This window comes from Cryptomeria japonica, chromosome 2, assembly GCF_030272615.1.
Source record: "Cryptomeria japonica chromosome 2, Sugi_1.0, whole genome shotgun sequence".
NCBI lineage: Eukaryota > Viridiplantae > Streptophyta > Pinopsida > Cupressales > Cupressaceae > Cryptomeria > Cryptomeria japonica.
This window is the reverse complement of record NC_081406.1, coordinates 19,601,311-19,618,603: the sequence shown is the minus strand read 5'-3', so window position 1 is coordinate 19,618,603 and position 17,293 is coordinate 19,601,311. Positions and strand designations below refer to the sequence as shown.

At 38.2% G+C, this 17,293-nt stretch overlaps 1 protein-coding gene across 3 annotated transcripts in view; it reads left to right on the top strand.

Moving 5' to 3' along the window:
* Positions 1-9,672, top strand: part of LOC131035389 (uncharacterized) — a 182,937-nt gene extending 173,265 nt beyond the window's left edge. For 2 of the 3 annotated variants that reach the window (XM_057967075.2, XM_057967080.2), the window contains exons 11-14: positions 8,681-8,750; positions 8,882-8,953; positions 9,045-9,165; positions 9,306-9,672. In XM_057967075.2, coding sequence (XP_057823058.2) covers positions 8,681-8,750; positions 8,882-8,953; positions 9,045-9,164 — 262 coding nt within the window. In that variant the 3' untranslated portion in view covers position 9,165; positions 9,306-9,672. Of the gene's footprint in view, positions 1-8,680; positions 8,751-8,881; positions 8,954-9,044; positions 9,166-9,245 lie in introns of all 3 variants that reach the window. The other variant, XM_057967076.2, reaches the window with a different exon arrangement.
* Positions 9,673-17,293: the final 7,621 nt, after the last annotated feature.

Sequence of the window (17,293 nt, the reverse complement as noted above, 5' to 3'; positions counted from 1 at the left end):
GTTTTTCAAAACCAATTTTTGTGGGTGGTTTCTTCACTTCAAATTTTGTGTCTTCCTTTGAGGACGAGCTCCTCTTAGATCCCATACAGATTACAACTCTCTTCTTAGAGAGCTTCTGGTTCCACAAAAGCTTATGAAATTAAAAGAATTTCTTCCTTCATTTTTGAAGACTGTGTCCAAAATTGATTCGAGCAAAAACATCTTACATGCTTTGTTGGAATTGATTGTCATTGATGTCAAAGGAAATTGTAGCTGTCAAGGGAAGAAGGAAAGGCCAAGAGAAATCATTGATGATTCAAAGGAAAAGAAAGACATAAATACATTGCAAACATACTATTGATGTGTTTTTTAGACACCTCTAACACAGAATAAAATACCAAAGGTACTCTATCCTCTCTTGATCAAAATCTCCTCGGATGCTAATGATAGTGATCAACCAAGACGACTCCAAGGTTTCTAAAGTCAGGTCTTGACGTGTGGATAGCTCAATTGGTTGATGTGATTGCTTGTAATCCAAGGGGACTTATGTTGAATACTTGAATGTTGCTGGAATGTGAAAATTAACTTGATTTATAAAAAAAGGGCAAAAGAGAGGGTTTAAGAAGTCTAATCTAATCCTAAGAATGTAGGAACGATGGACAATCTTTGGTGAAACTCGACTAAGATTTGCTTTGACATGCAAAGCAACAACTCCACAAAGTTTGGTGCAATCTTCTAAGGAAAGTGTTGTCATTTTATGACACCCTTGGTCCATTAGTGAGAACCGATCAGATATACGATCCGTGGACCGGCGCTGCCCCAGTTGATCAAGGAGAAAAGAAATGGAATTATGAAGTGTGAAGTGTTGTCTTGTTTGGAGGAAGTTCCTTCCTTAGCTTCTCTTTCCTCTTCTCTGAAACTTTGGAACCCTGAGGTTCCGAAGTTCCTTCCTTAGCTTCTCTTTCCTCTTCCCCGGAACTCCAGAACCCCGAGGTTTCGAAGTTCCTTCCTTAGCTTCTCTTTTCTTCCCCGGAACTCTGGAAACCCTTCCTTAGCCTCTCTTCTCTTCCTCGGAACTTCGGAACTCTGAGGTTCCGAAGTTCCTTTCCTTAGTCTTCTCTTCCTCAATCCCAGAACCTCGAAGTTCCAAAATCCTAAGCCTAAGTCTTCCCAACTTCCTTTCGGCTTGCAACACTCCAGATGGCGTGATCAACACTCAAGGCTTTTAATGCTCCAACAACTCCTCTACGACCAGTTTTCTATATAAAGGCTGTTAAGCCTCATTGTAAAGGTCTCTCCCTGCTGGCTTGAGCTATTCTATGCTCTTTCTTTTCTCTTAAAAACTCGTATATCTTGCATTTCTGCAACTGTAAGTTTGGCCATTGGCCTCTGAATGAATTGAAATTATCGTTCTTACCTTCCTTCAACTTATGCATGATGTGCATGTTTTCTTACCTTCATTGTAAGTGTATGTTGTGGCTTTCTTTCACATGTATGCTGTGTTAACCTGTTTCTGGGTGTGACTTGTGGGAAACCTTCTCCCCTCTTGACATTCAACAAGTCCTAACCTCCATATGTGCGTTAAAGTCATTCATGCAACTGAAGTTGTGCATCTCTTGGGTATTTCAATTGATTCTTTGTGCCATTTCGGGTGGGGAGAGAAACATCTATTATCTTGGTGCATCACCTCCTTTCATTTTAGCATTTCTCTCTTCCCTTTTCCTCTGCAAGTTGTTAGGATAGGTTTAGAAATAAGATTTGGAGTGTTGAGTTGGTTCAACACCTGCACTTGGATTGAGAAGGAAGCCGACCTTCTCCGAAGATTTAACCCCCTTGCGCAAGGTCCCACACTTCGGGATTGTTTCCATGTTTAACGAGGTTGTTGAGTTGATAGCTCAGCAAGGGTGCAAGCTTTTGTGACAATAGAAAGCAAAATGGTATTCAAATCACTATTAACAACAAGGATACCATCAAGGCAATGCATATCAAAGTGTGAATAGCAATTGAATTTAAGCTCATTTAAGGATTCCAGTTGACCACACAAGGCAAACTTACAATCAACAAAGTGCTAGTGGTATGGATATATGAATTCCACCATTGATCATTCACAAAGTCTAAAATTTCCTCATGAGGGTGCAGTGCACACTATCCAGGACACTGGATTTCAACCACTGATTACCCGTGGGGGCTTTTCATTAGATCACTTTTGGCTTGCTCCGATTAGGCCTTGTTGTGACCTAATCACACATCAACCCATCTCACAAATGGGGACCCCCCTACTTTTTAGGCCCTCTCTGTCTTTTGGTTTTGGTTTTTGGATCTTTTGGCGGCAATCTCTTCGATCCTTTGAGTTTGCAAGTGTTTGGGGGTTAAATTGATCAAGTTTGCCTTTTGTTTGGGCAATTCTGGCTAAGTCTAGGGTTCGTTTTGTCAGTTTAGGGTTTTTTCTTCAGTCCTAGATTTTAGGGTTTTCAAAAATTGAACGTTGCATTGGAATCAGGACCCTTTAAGGAACCTCCCAGTGAAATTTGCACAAGTTCTGAGCAACTTTCTATTTTTAGAAAGTTCCTATTTTTTAGGGATTTCACTGCCTCCTAGATTGGTCTAATTTCATTGAAAATCAAACTTACTATTTTTAGTAAGTCCACATGCATCCTGTTTTGCCCTAACATTGACATTTCGAAACACTTTCTATTTTTGGTAAGTCTATTTATGGCAGGTCCTTTGCAGGCAGACACTGAAGACTGAACATTCACGATCATTTCTAAATCCGAAAGTTTAAAAAAGCAGGCTAAATGGATCAAAAAAATGGCGAAGTGTGGGAATCATTCCAAGAATGTAAAGCATTGGGAAATCATCCAAGTTTGAAAAATGCACCTCTATTCTTGAAATGGCATCTTGAATTTGGAAGCATTCAAACTGGCTAAGTCTGGAGTAAGAACTTGAAAATCCATCACTAGGGCGCCAAATTGGAAGAGTCAGTGAAAACTCAAAAATGTGAAATTCCACCATCAAGAGGAAATGGCGCCCAAGCAGGAAGTCTGGTGCCAAAACAGGGGAAACATGGAAAAGCATTGAAACGATGAAATCCTTAGCAACATGGATTTAGCGCCCAAGTGCCAAGTTTGGCGCTAAAATGAGGTCTCCAAGGAAAAATGGAGGGAGTCCAAATTCCTCCTCCAGGGCAAAATATCGCCCAAGCAGTTATCAAGGCGTTAAAATCCTCAGGTCATGGAAAAACTCCAAATTACCAAATTCCATGACATAGGCAAATCAGCGCCCATGCACAGAGGAGGGCACCAAAATGTGTTGATCACGGAAAATGCCAAATTACATCAAATTCCTTCCTCAGGTGAAAACAATGCCCAGTTTGGGAGGAGGGCGCTAAAATGACATGGTCATGGAAAGATTGAAAAGGGGAGAATTCCACCACTCAAGCATTTTGGCGCCCAAGGAAAGAGGAGGACGCTAGGAGAGGGGGGTCAGGGAAGATTCCAAACTTGTCAAATTCCTTCCGATGGAGAACTCTAGGACAGTGCCTTTGTTTCTTTATCTTCTAGATTAGGGTGTGCTTGTTTGTGTTCCCCTTGTGGTTGCTTTATATGTCTCTTGAAGAACCCAAGTTACTCCGTTGGTGCTTGGAAATGGGAGGTTGACTATCTTTATGTATCTGTGCTCTCCCGGAGGATCCAAATTTCTCTGTTGGTGCTTGGAAACAGGGGTTTATTTGTCGTACCATTTTATTTGGTAATCGACCTTCGTCTATTTGTCATATCTTGATTTTCAATATTGGGGATGATGCAAAGTGTTGGGGGCATTTAGGTTCTCTTCCATGTTGACTAAATTTTTCTTTTATCTTTGTTTTCATGTGCCTCCTTCATATGATTCGTAAAGTTCAGCACCATGATGAAATACTCATATGCAGCTATATACATTGTCACATTTCACTGTTATGGGTTCTAACGCTGAACCAACAGATCTACCTATGCCTTTGTGTTTTTGTTGATGTTTTGGGTCTTATGTGTCATTCGTCGAAGATGACATTCCATGAAAACATCTTGTTATGTTGATGTGACACAACTTCTCTTCTCCTTAGAATGACATGTATTCCACACATACCATTCTAAGGGGGGGCTTTCATAGCTCTACATTTTTGTGTTTCAATTATGCATTTGTATCATGATTGTGAAATAGCCCCCATAGTTTTCCCCTTTTTTGAACACAACACTAGCACCCATTAGCATTAGCAACAAGCAAAGTAAACCATCTCGACCACTTGTGCAGTGGGAGGATAAGATATAACATGGATAGAGCACTGCATTTGGCGGTATGACCAGCCACTTCCACTTATTCAATGGGTATTACAAAGATTAACTGAAGGCTTATTGAAAGCAAGACTTAGCGGTTTAACCAACCACTTCCACTTCTCAACGGGCAAAACAAAACTAAATTCAACCACTTATTGAGCGGGAGTGCTAATAACAAATGCTGGAAAGTAATGAAATAAGAAATTGGCGGTGAACCAGCCACTTCCACTTGTTCAGTGGGTAACAAGATTAGCTTCAAAATCTGAAAATTAAGAATGTTGTTTAGTACTACTAAATCAACGAATTACAATAAGGCTAACATTGACGCGTCATGAGAAAACGCTGTTACTATGATTCAAGAAGTTAGAGAAACAAATCCAAACGCAATACTAATAAAGTATGATGAAAAACAGGAGTTTAGAACAGCGATATCCAATCTGATATGCAACAGCTACAAACCGATATTTCCACCCAGCAACCAGAGAAAACTTCAAATGATCATATCTCCCTTGTTTCTTCTCTGAAATAGCTCAAACTGAAAGAAAAGACACCCATAAAGGCTAGGCATCCAACCTCCATCCAATCCCAAGTCCCAACCAGCCACTGGGGAGATGGCACAAATCCCAATGCAGCCCAAGCAAGATAGTAAGGCCAGCAAAAAGGTACATTCAACAACAAAAATCAATGTCCTCGTCAAAAATCATGAAACCTTGGGCATAGGAGCTCCTTGATCTCTGGAAAAGAATGAAGCAGTACCCACAAAAATCGGACCAAACCTCCAGACAATATGAGTATAAACGTGAATCAGCAACTAGGGTTTTTACACTCCAAAAACAAACACCACTCACACACCAACTAGAAAGCATCAAATCCACTCAAACAGAAATCTACATTGGAATACCTTAGCAACCTTTGGATGAAGCTGCACCACACTCAGCTAGGAGTTATCTTTCAAACTCGAAACTGGAAGAAGCTAGGAGACACACAACTCCGAAGCAAGAGTCTCTGAAAATATTTCAGTAGCACTTCGTTATCAAAATAATAGCATACACAAATGAGCCTCTCAAACTTGCTTTTATAGCTTTTCTCAAGGAATTGATCCTCTTCTCCAGGCCATGTGGGATTAAAAGTTTTAACTTTATTTTATTTCCCTTTTCTTGTGCACCAATAACTTAATAAAAATTATTAATAATTCCCAACTTGGAGGACCACATGAGAACATCTTTTAAAAACAACCTAAAGCCATTGAGTCTAGGCGTGAGGGTCAAAAAACAACTTGGAATTATTAAATTATTTTAGATATTACCTTCTAAAAATGGACTCCAAGAGAATCAAATGAGCCACCCCTCAAACCGGACTGCCAGAAATAGAAACCAAGTGTTGTAATGTACTGCTAAAAATAATACTTACTAAATATAGCATACTGCTAAAAATAGTGACTCCAAACACCTTTTAAGCACAATCCAAGTAGCCGTCAAAATTTACAAAAAATAGTAAGTTCAAAAATCTCCTCTGATGGAAATGCATGTCATACCACTCTGAAACTCTCAAGAAACCCAAAAAAATCCCGAAGGCAAACTTCCAAAGTCTTGCAAACACCCCTCTAAAATCCACTTGGAAAGAAATCTCCTCTAATGGAAATGCATGTCGTACCACTCTGAAGCTCTCGAGAAACCCAGAGAAACCTTGGAGGCAAACTTCCAAACTCCTGCAAACACCCCTCTGAAATCCACCCGAAAGATGGAAACCCCAATTTAGTCTCTAATTAACCTACGGGTTTCCAGAATAGGCTAAAGATCCATCTAACCGTCTAGAGTTGAGAAGGGGACATTACAAATTGTCTATCTCATGATCTCTTTTGATCTTTATCACCTTTGTGGGGGCCAAACCACTATCTATCTACGGTTGCCCTATCGTATGGCTATCTAGCATAACACAACTTGCTACCCATACTGGCAAAATTGTTTTCCTTTTATTATCTAAGTGACGATTGCCCTATTGTATGGCCATCTAACATAACACAACTTGCTACCCATACCGGCGAAATCTTCTTATCTTAGTGTCTGATCATATCATTTTATTGTTATTTTTGCTTTTTCATTTAACATGTTTGTTCATAGCTAACATGTTTTTGATGAAACAGTTTAGCAACACCTTACGAAGGTTCAAATCTCTTCCTTGGGGGCAACTTTGAATGGTTTGAGGATTCTGTTTCCCCTTCATATCTTTGTAAAATCTCTTTACTTCAGCTCGCATCTAGTGGTAGTAATATGCTCACTAAAGTGGGGCAAAATGTAGTGTCGTAAATTGCATCCTGTGCAATTTCACGCTACATAGGCACCTTTGCTTTACGTTGAATGGAAACCTTGTTCATCTCTTTGTCCTTTTGTCCACGTGGCTTGCTCCGTCACCTGCATTTTAGCCTTTTCCTCAACCCTGTTGACTGTCTGACTCATAGACTCTAGTACGCCGCGGAGACGTCCGCGTGCTGCGCTATCATCTTGCGAATCTGCAGCTCCATAAGTGGCCATTTGAGCGTTATGCTTGCATTTGGTAGAGTTTGTAACACCCCTTTCAACAACCACCAACCTCGGTTTCGCTTCTTGCATGAATATCCTCCTTTTGCTTCATTTGAGCTTTGGAACAACGGATTTTCACATTCTCTAGCTACAAGATCATTCTCACGGCTCTCTCTCACGCCATTGAAGCTTTCTAGTGATATATTCCTACATTGTTGTTTCTTCTCTATGCTTGAGGAAGATTTGGTGCTTCATCTTCTTCACTCAGTAAGCTCTTGGCTTTGGGTGTGGAAGGGGAGTTCTTTTTTCGTCTCCTTTATTGTCTCTATTAGCATATTTACATTACCCTTGGCATTCTATTTCCATTATCGGTTTATCTATCAATCTATCTTGGCTATCTGTGGAGGTGGAAACACCAAAGTGGGGATCTGACTATCGCAGACCTCTAAACACAGCCCCAACATTTTTTTCGTTCTTCCTTGTGTGCACGTTTGGTTGGAAAGGATCATGTTGCTGGAAGCTTCAATCGTGGACCAATTGTGAGACTCTCTTACCTCTCTCTATTTCTTTTATCCTTTTACATCTTCATAGTCGTTTTTTGCTTATTGTTGTGTGTTTACTTAGTTTTATATTATTTGGAACACATATCCGTCATTCTGTGCTCTTTATACAAAACTTTGTATTCTATCTGTATGGGATGCCAACACGTTGCATTATCGTCTAAGATCCGCGTGTGCATCCTCGGACAAAGATTTAGTGGAGAGCGTCAGAAAGCCTCTGTGACACATTCAGTGTCATCTATGGGGTACTTGATTGTTGGCAGTGAGCTTCCCCCTTGTCAGTGAGGCTTTCAACACTGATCTTGGGATTTGTGAGATGGCAGTGAGCCTCCCGTGGATCTGGGTTAAGTCTCGCATTTGTAGCGAGCGTTGATAGTTTGAGCTTTTGGTGCAATGACAAACGATTCCAACATTTGGTATCAAAGCCATGGGTCATAGGTTCGAATCCTTCGGGTCGCGTTGAGGGGGGGATTGTTGGCAGTGAGCTACCCCCTTGTCAGTGAGGCGTTCAACGCTGATCTTGGGATTCGTGACATGGTAGTGAGCCTCTCGTGGATCTGGGTTAAGTCTGGCGTTTGTAGCGAGCATTGATAGTTCAAGCTTTTGGCGCAACGACAAATGATTCCAACATTGATAGCCTTAAGCTTTGTACTCATCTTGAGTGGAGAGGTAGACTAGTGAGTCCCTGAGAGGTTGTTATCTGTTTGTTGGTGTGGTTCACTTTTTCCTCTCTACAGATGTCATCACAACAATAAAAAAATAATCTTCTTTTTAAGATTTGGCTATGGAAATAGCCACCCAAAATCTAGAGGCCTAACGGGAAGCACAATGAAATGAGAAGATCAATATGATAAGAATAAGTTTTATTTCTATCAAGAATGCAAATAGAATCAATGTACAATGTATGGGAGACCCTTGATTATACAGGCCAAGGTGAGACATTGATAGCATAAGTTTATGATAAGTGTCTTAATCTTATGATATGAGACATAAAGTGATAACTATCCACTTAAAGTGGGAAGAATCCTATGTGGTCCCTAAGAAAAATTAAATAACAGATGTGATTAGGACCTAGGTGATGAACTTACTAGGTACAACACCTTATTCACACCAACAATCTTGGATCCTAGCATAAGTTCTAGTTTTGTTATTCTTAAGAAGTTATTGTAGTGATGCAACTGCAACTATATTTATTTGATAATAGCATCTCAATTATTTTACTATTTGACCTTAGTTGTTCATTTATGTTTGCTTCCTTTGCCATCGACTTGAATGGAGTAACAGTGTAACATGTACAAATTTCTTGAATTTGCAGATACTATGTAGTTTCTGATGCTGAGGGAAGCTCTTTTATCTTGTCTATTTATGGTTTGCGTGATGGTGTGGTTAGTATTATAATATGGTTTAGAAAAATATCTTTAATGTTATTAGTTTGAAGTGTTTGTTTCTCGTTTGCTCCAAATATAGTATGCTATTATATATTCATAAAATTTGTTTTTTTCTTTTCATTTTTCAGATCAAAGAGAGTGACACGGTTACATTATTAGAGCCTTCCTATCGTGACATACATGTTTGCTGGAAAGACAAGGTTAATTTACTATATGTTTTACAATTAACATATACCAGCTTTGGCATTACAGACCTAATGCTTTCTATTTTCCTTAACTCCTGGAGAACAGAATCATCATTTCCAGGCAATTCGTGTAGATTTTATGCAGCAAATTCTTGTGAATGGGCATTCTCCATCAGTTCAGGATTCAGTTCGCTCAACAATCCATGCTCAGCACATCCTACCATGATGTAAGAAATACTTTTGCCAAGGCTTTGTTTAGTCCGATTAATTATCTCTTACCTGCTTATTCTAGTCCTGTCCTGTGCAGTTCATAGTTGGTGCTACTTCACTTTATACACCATAACTTTATGATGCATTTTTCCATCAGATTCAAACGGATCAAATTCATAATTGATACAAGCATCACTGTGGTGTTCAATATTCAAGCCTGACCAACCTTTTTGCCTATTCTGTGGAAAATCATAATGGTGGGTTCTTCTCTTGTCAGTTTTCTCCCAATGGAATGAACTTAATTGTCTAGTCAGGGAAATGTAACCTAGTCCTGTCATTGAGTTCAAAGGCACTTCTGCCTAACTTGGTCGTGTGGACTTCTCATTCAAGTGAAATACTCCTCTGTTGTATAATAGTACTCAGTTTGTGTGATGAAAAGCTTGATAATGTGATTTTAATGTAATAGAGTACTATGAGAATTCTATATTGTTTTAATGTGAATTTTTCTTATAGAATTTGTATCATTGTGTTGCATTGTAAGTGGTCTATATAACATTTGAAAAGCATGTAGAAATCGGCAGATTTAGACTTCTTATTTTCTTTAATAAAGAGCAATAGTAAGTAAATATCCTGGTAAATTTCCGAGATGAACTGTCCAGACCATCTACCTAATATGTCCCCAAAATGCCATAATGGGGCATTATCTGTGATTTACTATCCTAGGAGGGATGAAATACATAAAATAAACATTCAAATTAAATAAAAGTCAATCCAAATACTAACAGCTAAGTAAGCATTGTGAAAATATGAAAACTGGGCTGTCTGCATAAAGCGAAACACAAATGATGCCACGTGAATTTGATATTTAATGAACTTACTTTAAAATCTTTATAACCCATCTCCACTAAGTTTCGTGATTTCCAGCCTACATAAAATTTAGACACTGGTATGCAGATAGGTTGACCAAGGAGAATAGCTTACAGAGTAATTTTGTAGACTCGGGAGTACATTGAGAATCCGCCATCGTTTTAAGCCATTGTACACTACATAACTGATCTACCTTTACATAAGCCAGCAAAAGTTATGATACCAAGTGAATTTAATATTTTTGTTTACTAGCTTTAAACATCTTTAGAATTTATTACATCACGGCTTAATTTTTGTGCTGTCCAACCTACATAAACTTATGATATGCATGTGCAAATGGGTTGATAAATGAAATAACTGAAAGGGTAATTGATCAGTATGTAAAATCTACTATAAGGAAGAAGGCAGGCAATTGAATCTTAACATAAACGCCAAAGTTGTACTTTGGTTTGTATCAGAGAGGAATGGGTGTATAGACCATAGTTTCAGGACTCGGACTCGGCGCGGATTCAGCAAGGCTGACCTGACTTGGGACTCGGCAAAAAATCGGCAAGATGGGGAACAAACTCGGAGCAGGACTTAACAAAAAACCAGTTTCTAGTGAGTCTTGCCTAGAGCAAGTTACTGGAGAGTCCTGAGCCCCTAAGACTCGGCTAGGGTCGCTCGGCCCAGGACTTCCAGGGCTTGGAGAATCCTGGAACTATGGTATAGACGTATGAGAGGCTGATTAGCTTAATTAATGCATCAATTTCACCCTCTACACGATACCTTCTAGTCAACTAATATTCTTTATAAAATATTCTATAAGCATTAAAAATGTTTATATTATATTTTTTGCAAAAATGGCAAGCAACTGTAATTTAGCTTTAAAAATGTTATACACCAACTAGAAAATTGGTACAAAATCATGATAGATCTTGTCATTCCTACCGTTTGTAAGAGCAAAAGATTTGGGATGATGTGGTAATGGTTTTGTGACCTATTTGGATTGGTGAGTTAAATTTTTGATTATGGGTAAAACAGGTTTTGAAGGGACTTGAAATTTTACAAAATGCTACTTATAAGATTAACAAGACTGCACATCAACATACATCAAAGACAAAAAATTGCAACTAAAGAAAGATGATAAAACTTGTAGCCCACCAAAACAACAAAATGCTGCAACTAAATATCAACATAGAAAACCTACAACAAATCAATAACAGACACCTAGTGAACACAACAACTTCAGTGCGTCAGCAGTCTCCAACTCTTGTTGATAGAAACTTTTATGAAGCTCAACTAGCTTCACAAATCCTTCTTTTCAGCCTCAACAAATTTCTTCTTGCCTCAAGTCTTGACACTGGGACCCTGTTGAATAGAACCAGTCAACTCCCTTGCATTGGCCACATCCACAATTTGGTCCTCTTTAAGTTCCTTCAACTTTTTAGATAATACGGATGCCTCCAACACTATTTTGGATAGTGCATTTGCTAACATTGATAATTCTTTCCAAATTTTGATTCATCTATTTCAATTTTTCTTCCATGCCCTGGATTCTACCCTTGAAGTCATTCTTCATCCCTCAAATTCTACCCTCAAAATCACCTTTCACCTTTCACCAAGCTCACCTCCCGCTTCACAATATCTAAGGCAGACCGGAAATCAATATTCACACCAGACCCCTAATCGGTATAACCCTCCCTATTGGAAGCAAACCAGTTTTGCAAAGACCTCAACTTTATGTTAATTTGATTAATCTCCATATGGAACATTTTGGTAAGTTGAAATTGGCCCACCGCACAATCCTTTGCAAGGCTGAGTACATTATAAATGTCCTCCCTGCTCTCTGAGAGGTATTGGGGAGAGAGACCCAAATCATCTCTAACATTATTAGGTAAAATTTCTTGACTTTTGATAGTGTTTTCATTAGCAATCAAATCAGCTTTCTCCTTCCCTTCAGAGAGAGCGAAATTCTTATCAGCCCTAGGTTTATTCTTTTTACCCTCTCAACCAAAATTGACAAATTATTTATAGAATCTTCATACCCTATTTGTGAACAGTCAGAGGACGAAATCTTGGCTTTGTTTCTTCTTTTTGGCAGATTTGACCCTCTTCCCTTCGTCATTTGTAGAGGGGGGATTGGAAAAGGCATCAACTTCCTCATCACAACATTCCCCATCATCCTCAAACGTGCCCACTTCCGTTTCAAAGTCAGAAGAAATTTGAACATGATTTTTGCAGCCACCAGTTTGTTTCTTGGAAGGGGAAGGAAGGGTTTTAAAGCATTCCATGAACAACAAAATCAAACCCTTCTACAAAATAGGAAACTTAGCATTCTTTGCATGATCTTTTAACACAAATTCCAGGGAGGCAAGCAGAAAGAAAGGAAATGACACATAATGTTTATGGCGAAAATGATTTAGTAAGATAACGTGAATGCTAAAGACAGCAGTAAAGCGGCCATCCAAAGTAAAGTAGCACATCAGAACCTCAATGATTTTAGCCGAGACCAGTTTAATTGAATTTCTGTCATAACCCTGAAAAGAAAATTTAACAAGCTTGTTTCTTTCCTTACCTTTGAAGAACATTTTCATGACTTCATTAGAGGGTTTTTTCTTTAAAAATATTTTTGCCATTGGTAGATAAGCTAGTAATATCAGCAATGAGCTCTTTGGTGATAATCAACACCTTACTGTCGACCCCCAGAGTGCGATCCTTCCACCCTTTCAGAAAAATATTGGTCATCTTAGGGCAATTTCTCCAAATAAGGGGTAACACCCCCACCATCCAGAATCTTCCAAATCCTACCTTTCATTTTAATGCTCTCACAAGAGAGGGGCCCAATTCTACTCTTGTCACCACCCATGACAAATAGCAGAGATAAAACCAAGAAATTAAGAATACAAGTCAACTAATGAAAACCATGAAGAGAGCCCAAAATAACACCCATAATCTGTGTGAAGAGTACTCGGACCATCATAACCTTAGGGGATATCTCCAAGGCGACCTCGCTACTCATCAAAATTAATGATGGATTTAACGTTACAGGCTAAGGACTCATAATTCTACCAAAAGTAAGCTAAGTCACTAGAAACCCCTACATTAGCTAATGCATCAACAAGGCCATTACCCTTCCTATAAATATGGGAGATATAAAAAGTTTCCAAAGAGTTAAGGATAAAGGAGTCCATGATATATGATTTGATGGACCAACTACGGGTATTAACATTATTAAGGCAATTTATAATGTTAAGAGAGTCCCCTTTCCAACCAAAATTTGCAAAAACCCTTTAGAAAAAGCTATTTTCAAGCTATGATACATTGTCACAACTTCATCTAGGTGGTTAGTCTGGACACCCAAAGGGAGTGCCATCACTGAAATAAACCTACCATTAGATTCTCTTAACACTCCTCCACTATCAGTAGGCCCTAGATTACCCTCGTCTGCCCCATAAAAGTCGATCTTGATCCAACTTGTAGGAGGATACCATAAACCATTCTCTCTCATCTGCTTTACTTTTTGGATAAGAAAAGAGATATCTAAAGGTAAGTTCTAGTTTTTTACCATCTAACTGTCATAATCAGAGATAGGCACTCTATTATTAGTATCCTAAATGGAAGAAATCCCTTACAAGAAGTTTATCTTGATGGCCCTACAAATCTTAAGAGAAACTCTCTTAGAATTTGAAAAATCTTCCCTAAAAGTCTGATTATTCCTTTCTTTCCAAACCCCCCAAGCCACATGGGGAATGACCAAGGACCAAAGGAGAACAATAGCAAGATTCTTAGATGTAGCTATCCATTGGAATCAAAGATCAGAGATAGAGTTAGGGAGCACCAATTTACATTCCAAAGAGAGAGGATATGACCTTAGATATCTTTTATAAAGCTACACTCCAATAACAAATGGGAGTTATTTTCCAAATTGGTTTCACAAAGAGAACATCTATTGGTAAAAGCAAAGCCTCTTTTGCACAAGTTATTGAAAGGGAGCACCTTATTTAGAGCTGAAAGCCAAAGGAAGGTATTCACCTTAGTAATTACTTTAGAGTTCTAGAAATAGGCCCAAAAAGTAGGGGGCGGGGGCGGGGACGGGGGCGGGGGCGGTGATAAAAAAATAAATTAAAGGCCGAAGAAACAAAAAAATTTCCTGAAGGGGAGAGATTCCAAATTAACCTATCAAAAGCCAGAGCAGTTGGAATGTGCAAAGAAGAGAGAGCACGTTGAATATCAACAAGACCAAGATCAACCACAACTAGATCTTTCCAAGTACCATTTTGAAAGTAGTCCACCAGATAGTTGCCAAAAATTCTTATACAAACATCATTAAAGGGAAGCACCCAAGGCTCATTATTTAGAAGACCATTTCCAAACCACTAGTTTTCCCAAAAGTCAATAGTCTGCCATCTCCAACAAACCATCTTAAAGCTTTAGCAATGAGAAATCTAACTTCATAATATTATTCCACAAGGTAGAACCTTATGGAAGATTTTGGACTTTGTAAATAGCTTCAACATTAGGGAGGCTAGCCAAATGCTTTGCATAATCCCAAACCATTCTTTATTTTCAATCAAAAGCCTCCATAGCTATTTGGCTAACAAAGCAAAGTTGTAGTCCTTTAATTTTCTGATACCCATATCCCCCAACTTTAAAGGTTTACAAACCTGGTCCCAAGAAACCAAACACACCTGCTTATGCTCCTCAATACTTGTTCACAAAAAAGATTTTTGAATCTTTTCAATAAATTTAAAAGGAACTTTAAAAAGACTCATTGCATAAATAGGAAGATTTTGAAGAGTATGCTTTAATTAGTTGAACCTTCCCAACTTGGCTAAGTAAAACACCTTTCCAACTAGCAAGTTTGGTCTAGAATCTACCAATTGTACCCAACCAAAAAGAGTTTGAAGAATTCTTATCACAAAGAGGAAGACCAAGATAGGTAGAACATAGGCTACTAATACTGCAATCTAGAATTTGAGCAATTCTTCTTTGTCTAGGCTTTGGGGTATTAAAGAAGAAAATAGTACTTTTAGAGAGACTAATCTTCTAACTTGAAGCAACTTCATAATTAGCAAGAATAGATTTGAGATATCTAGCTTTAACCACTTAAGCTTCCCCCATCAAAATAGTATGATCAACAAAATGTTGATGAGAGCACACTTGATTAGAAGAGGACAAAGACAACCCTTTCAAAGAGCCATCCTCAATAGCTTTTTGCAAAACTCTCCCCAAAGCTTCAACTATAATAACAAAGAGGAAATGAGAAATAGAGTCTCCTTGCCAAATACCTTTGGAGCTCTTGAAAAAACTTGACGAAGAGTTGTTGATTAATAGAGAAAACTTAGGAGTTGAGTGAAGTTGCCTTATGATTTCCAAAATTTTCGTCCCTAACTAAAGGCCTTTAAGATTTTAACTATCAAAATCTCAGTTAACCCTATCATAGGCTTTCATAAGATCAAGTTTAAGTAAAAAACTGGGCTTCTTGTTAATAAAAAGAGAGTGGATATTCTCATGAACCGAAAGGATAGAGTCTAGAATTTGCCTCCTTGAGACAAAACCACTTTGTTGAATGGAGATAATATTCGAAAGAACTAACTTTGGTCTCAATGCCAATTCTTTAGAGAAAATTTTGATATAGCAATATACATAGACTGATCAAAACAATAAAGGTGGGACTCGATTCTTTGAGTGTCTTCTGCCAAATAACTCTTTGGTGGTAGCAGAATCCTCCTTAGCAACAATCTCTCAAAAGGAAAGAAAAAACATTAGAAATTCATCCAAGCCCAGAGCTTTATTCCCTTCAAAGGAAAACACAACCCTTCTAATCTCATCATTCAATGGAATACACTCAAGAACCTTTTTCTTATCCTCTAAAACAATGTTGGGAATAACATTGATAAATTGCTCTTCACTTATATTGTCCAAACGCCCCTTCACTAAAAGCAAATTGGAGAAGAAATCAATGAGTACTAACATAATATCTTCCTCCTTATAAAAAGGAACCCATTACTTTAGATAACTTTGATTTGGTTAGCAACATGGTGTTTAAGAGTAGAAAGATGAAAAAATTTAGTGTTTATATGACCACTATGCAGCCAAACAGTGATAGATCTTTGTTTCCAAAAATCCTCTTCTTTACCAATAATATTATGCAAATAGGACAAAAGTTCATTCTCTTTAGCTTGAGAATTATGATTAATTCCAATAGCTTGGATGTTTTGCTAGATTCACTTTTAATGGTAGCTTTCTCTTTAAAGAGCTGGCCAAAAGAAGATTTGTTCCATTTGAGCTCATTGTTTTTGATGCCCTAGACTTGGAGGTGCTTTCGTCAACTAAGCTGATTATTTCTGACGCCCTAGACTTGTAAGTGCTTTTATCAGCTAAAACTTCAAATTCCAGACCAGAATGCTCTATAGATCACTTCCTCCAAAACTTAGGTAAAAAGTGTTAGTCACATGTGTAAATCGACATAAAACTAGGGTTTTCCCTTGTTCAAAATTTGGAACAATATTTCTCAGTCTACTCTGCGCAATTCCACAACTTTTGACTATTGGATTTGTAACCTACATAGAAAAGTGAGAAAAATGTTGTGTTGTATAGGGGTTTGCTTAAGTCAAACCCTGAGTAAGTGTTTCCACTTCCACTGCAACACTGTTGGATGAAAGAGAGCTTAACCTTGGTAGGGTAGATGCTGAAAACCTTAAGGAAATGCTTGAATTGAAAAATGATACCTTGATATGGAACTCCTTGCCTTGAAGCCTCACACAAAGCTTGATGTTTCTTGATATGTATTAATGCACACCTTCACTCATGGAGGAATATATAACAATAATAATTTCTAAACTTGAAAGCTTGAATGCTTGACTTCATAATTCTCCTCAATTGCCTTGAAGATGCTTGATTGAAGTGCTTATTTGGAATTGCCTATTGTGAAGAGATATTCAAAATAAAGGGGAGGGAGAAAAATATTTATACACAACTTAGACCTTTTCAAGTTTAAATTTTGAAGAAGGCCAACATTAGGGATCACTTTCCTGCTCCTTAGTTTCCTGACCAATAGGAATTCAAATTTGGGTCTAAAATGAATGGAACATGATGCTAAGTGCCATAATCCAGGAGGTCTATGACACTAGGTACCACAGTCTGGGCTTTTTGAGTTGGGATAAATGTTAGTGAGCATGTAATTGTGTTGGGCTTCCAAAAATGACAATAGATTGAGCAATCGGGCATGAATCGGGGGCATGACCCACAACCACTAAAGTGAGCCCCAAATGAGTGTGATATTATAGAGAGATA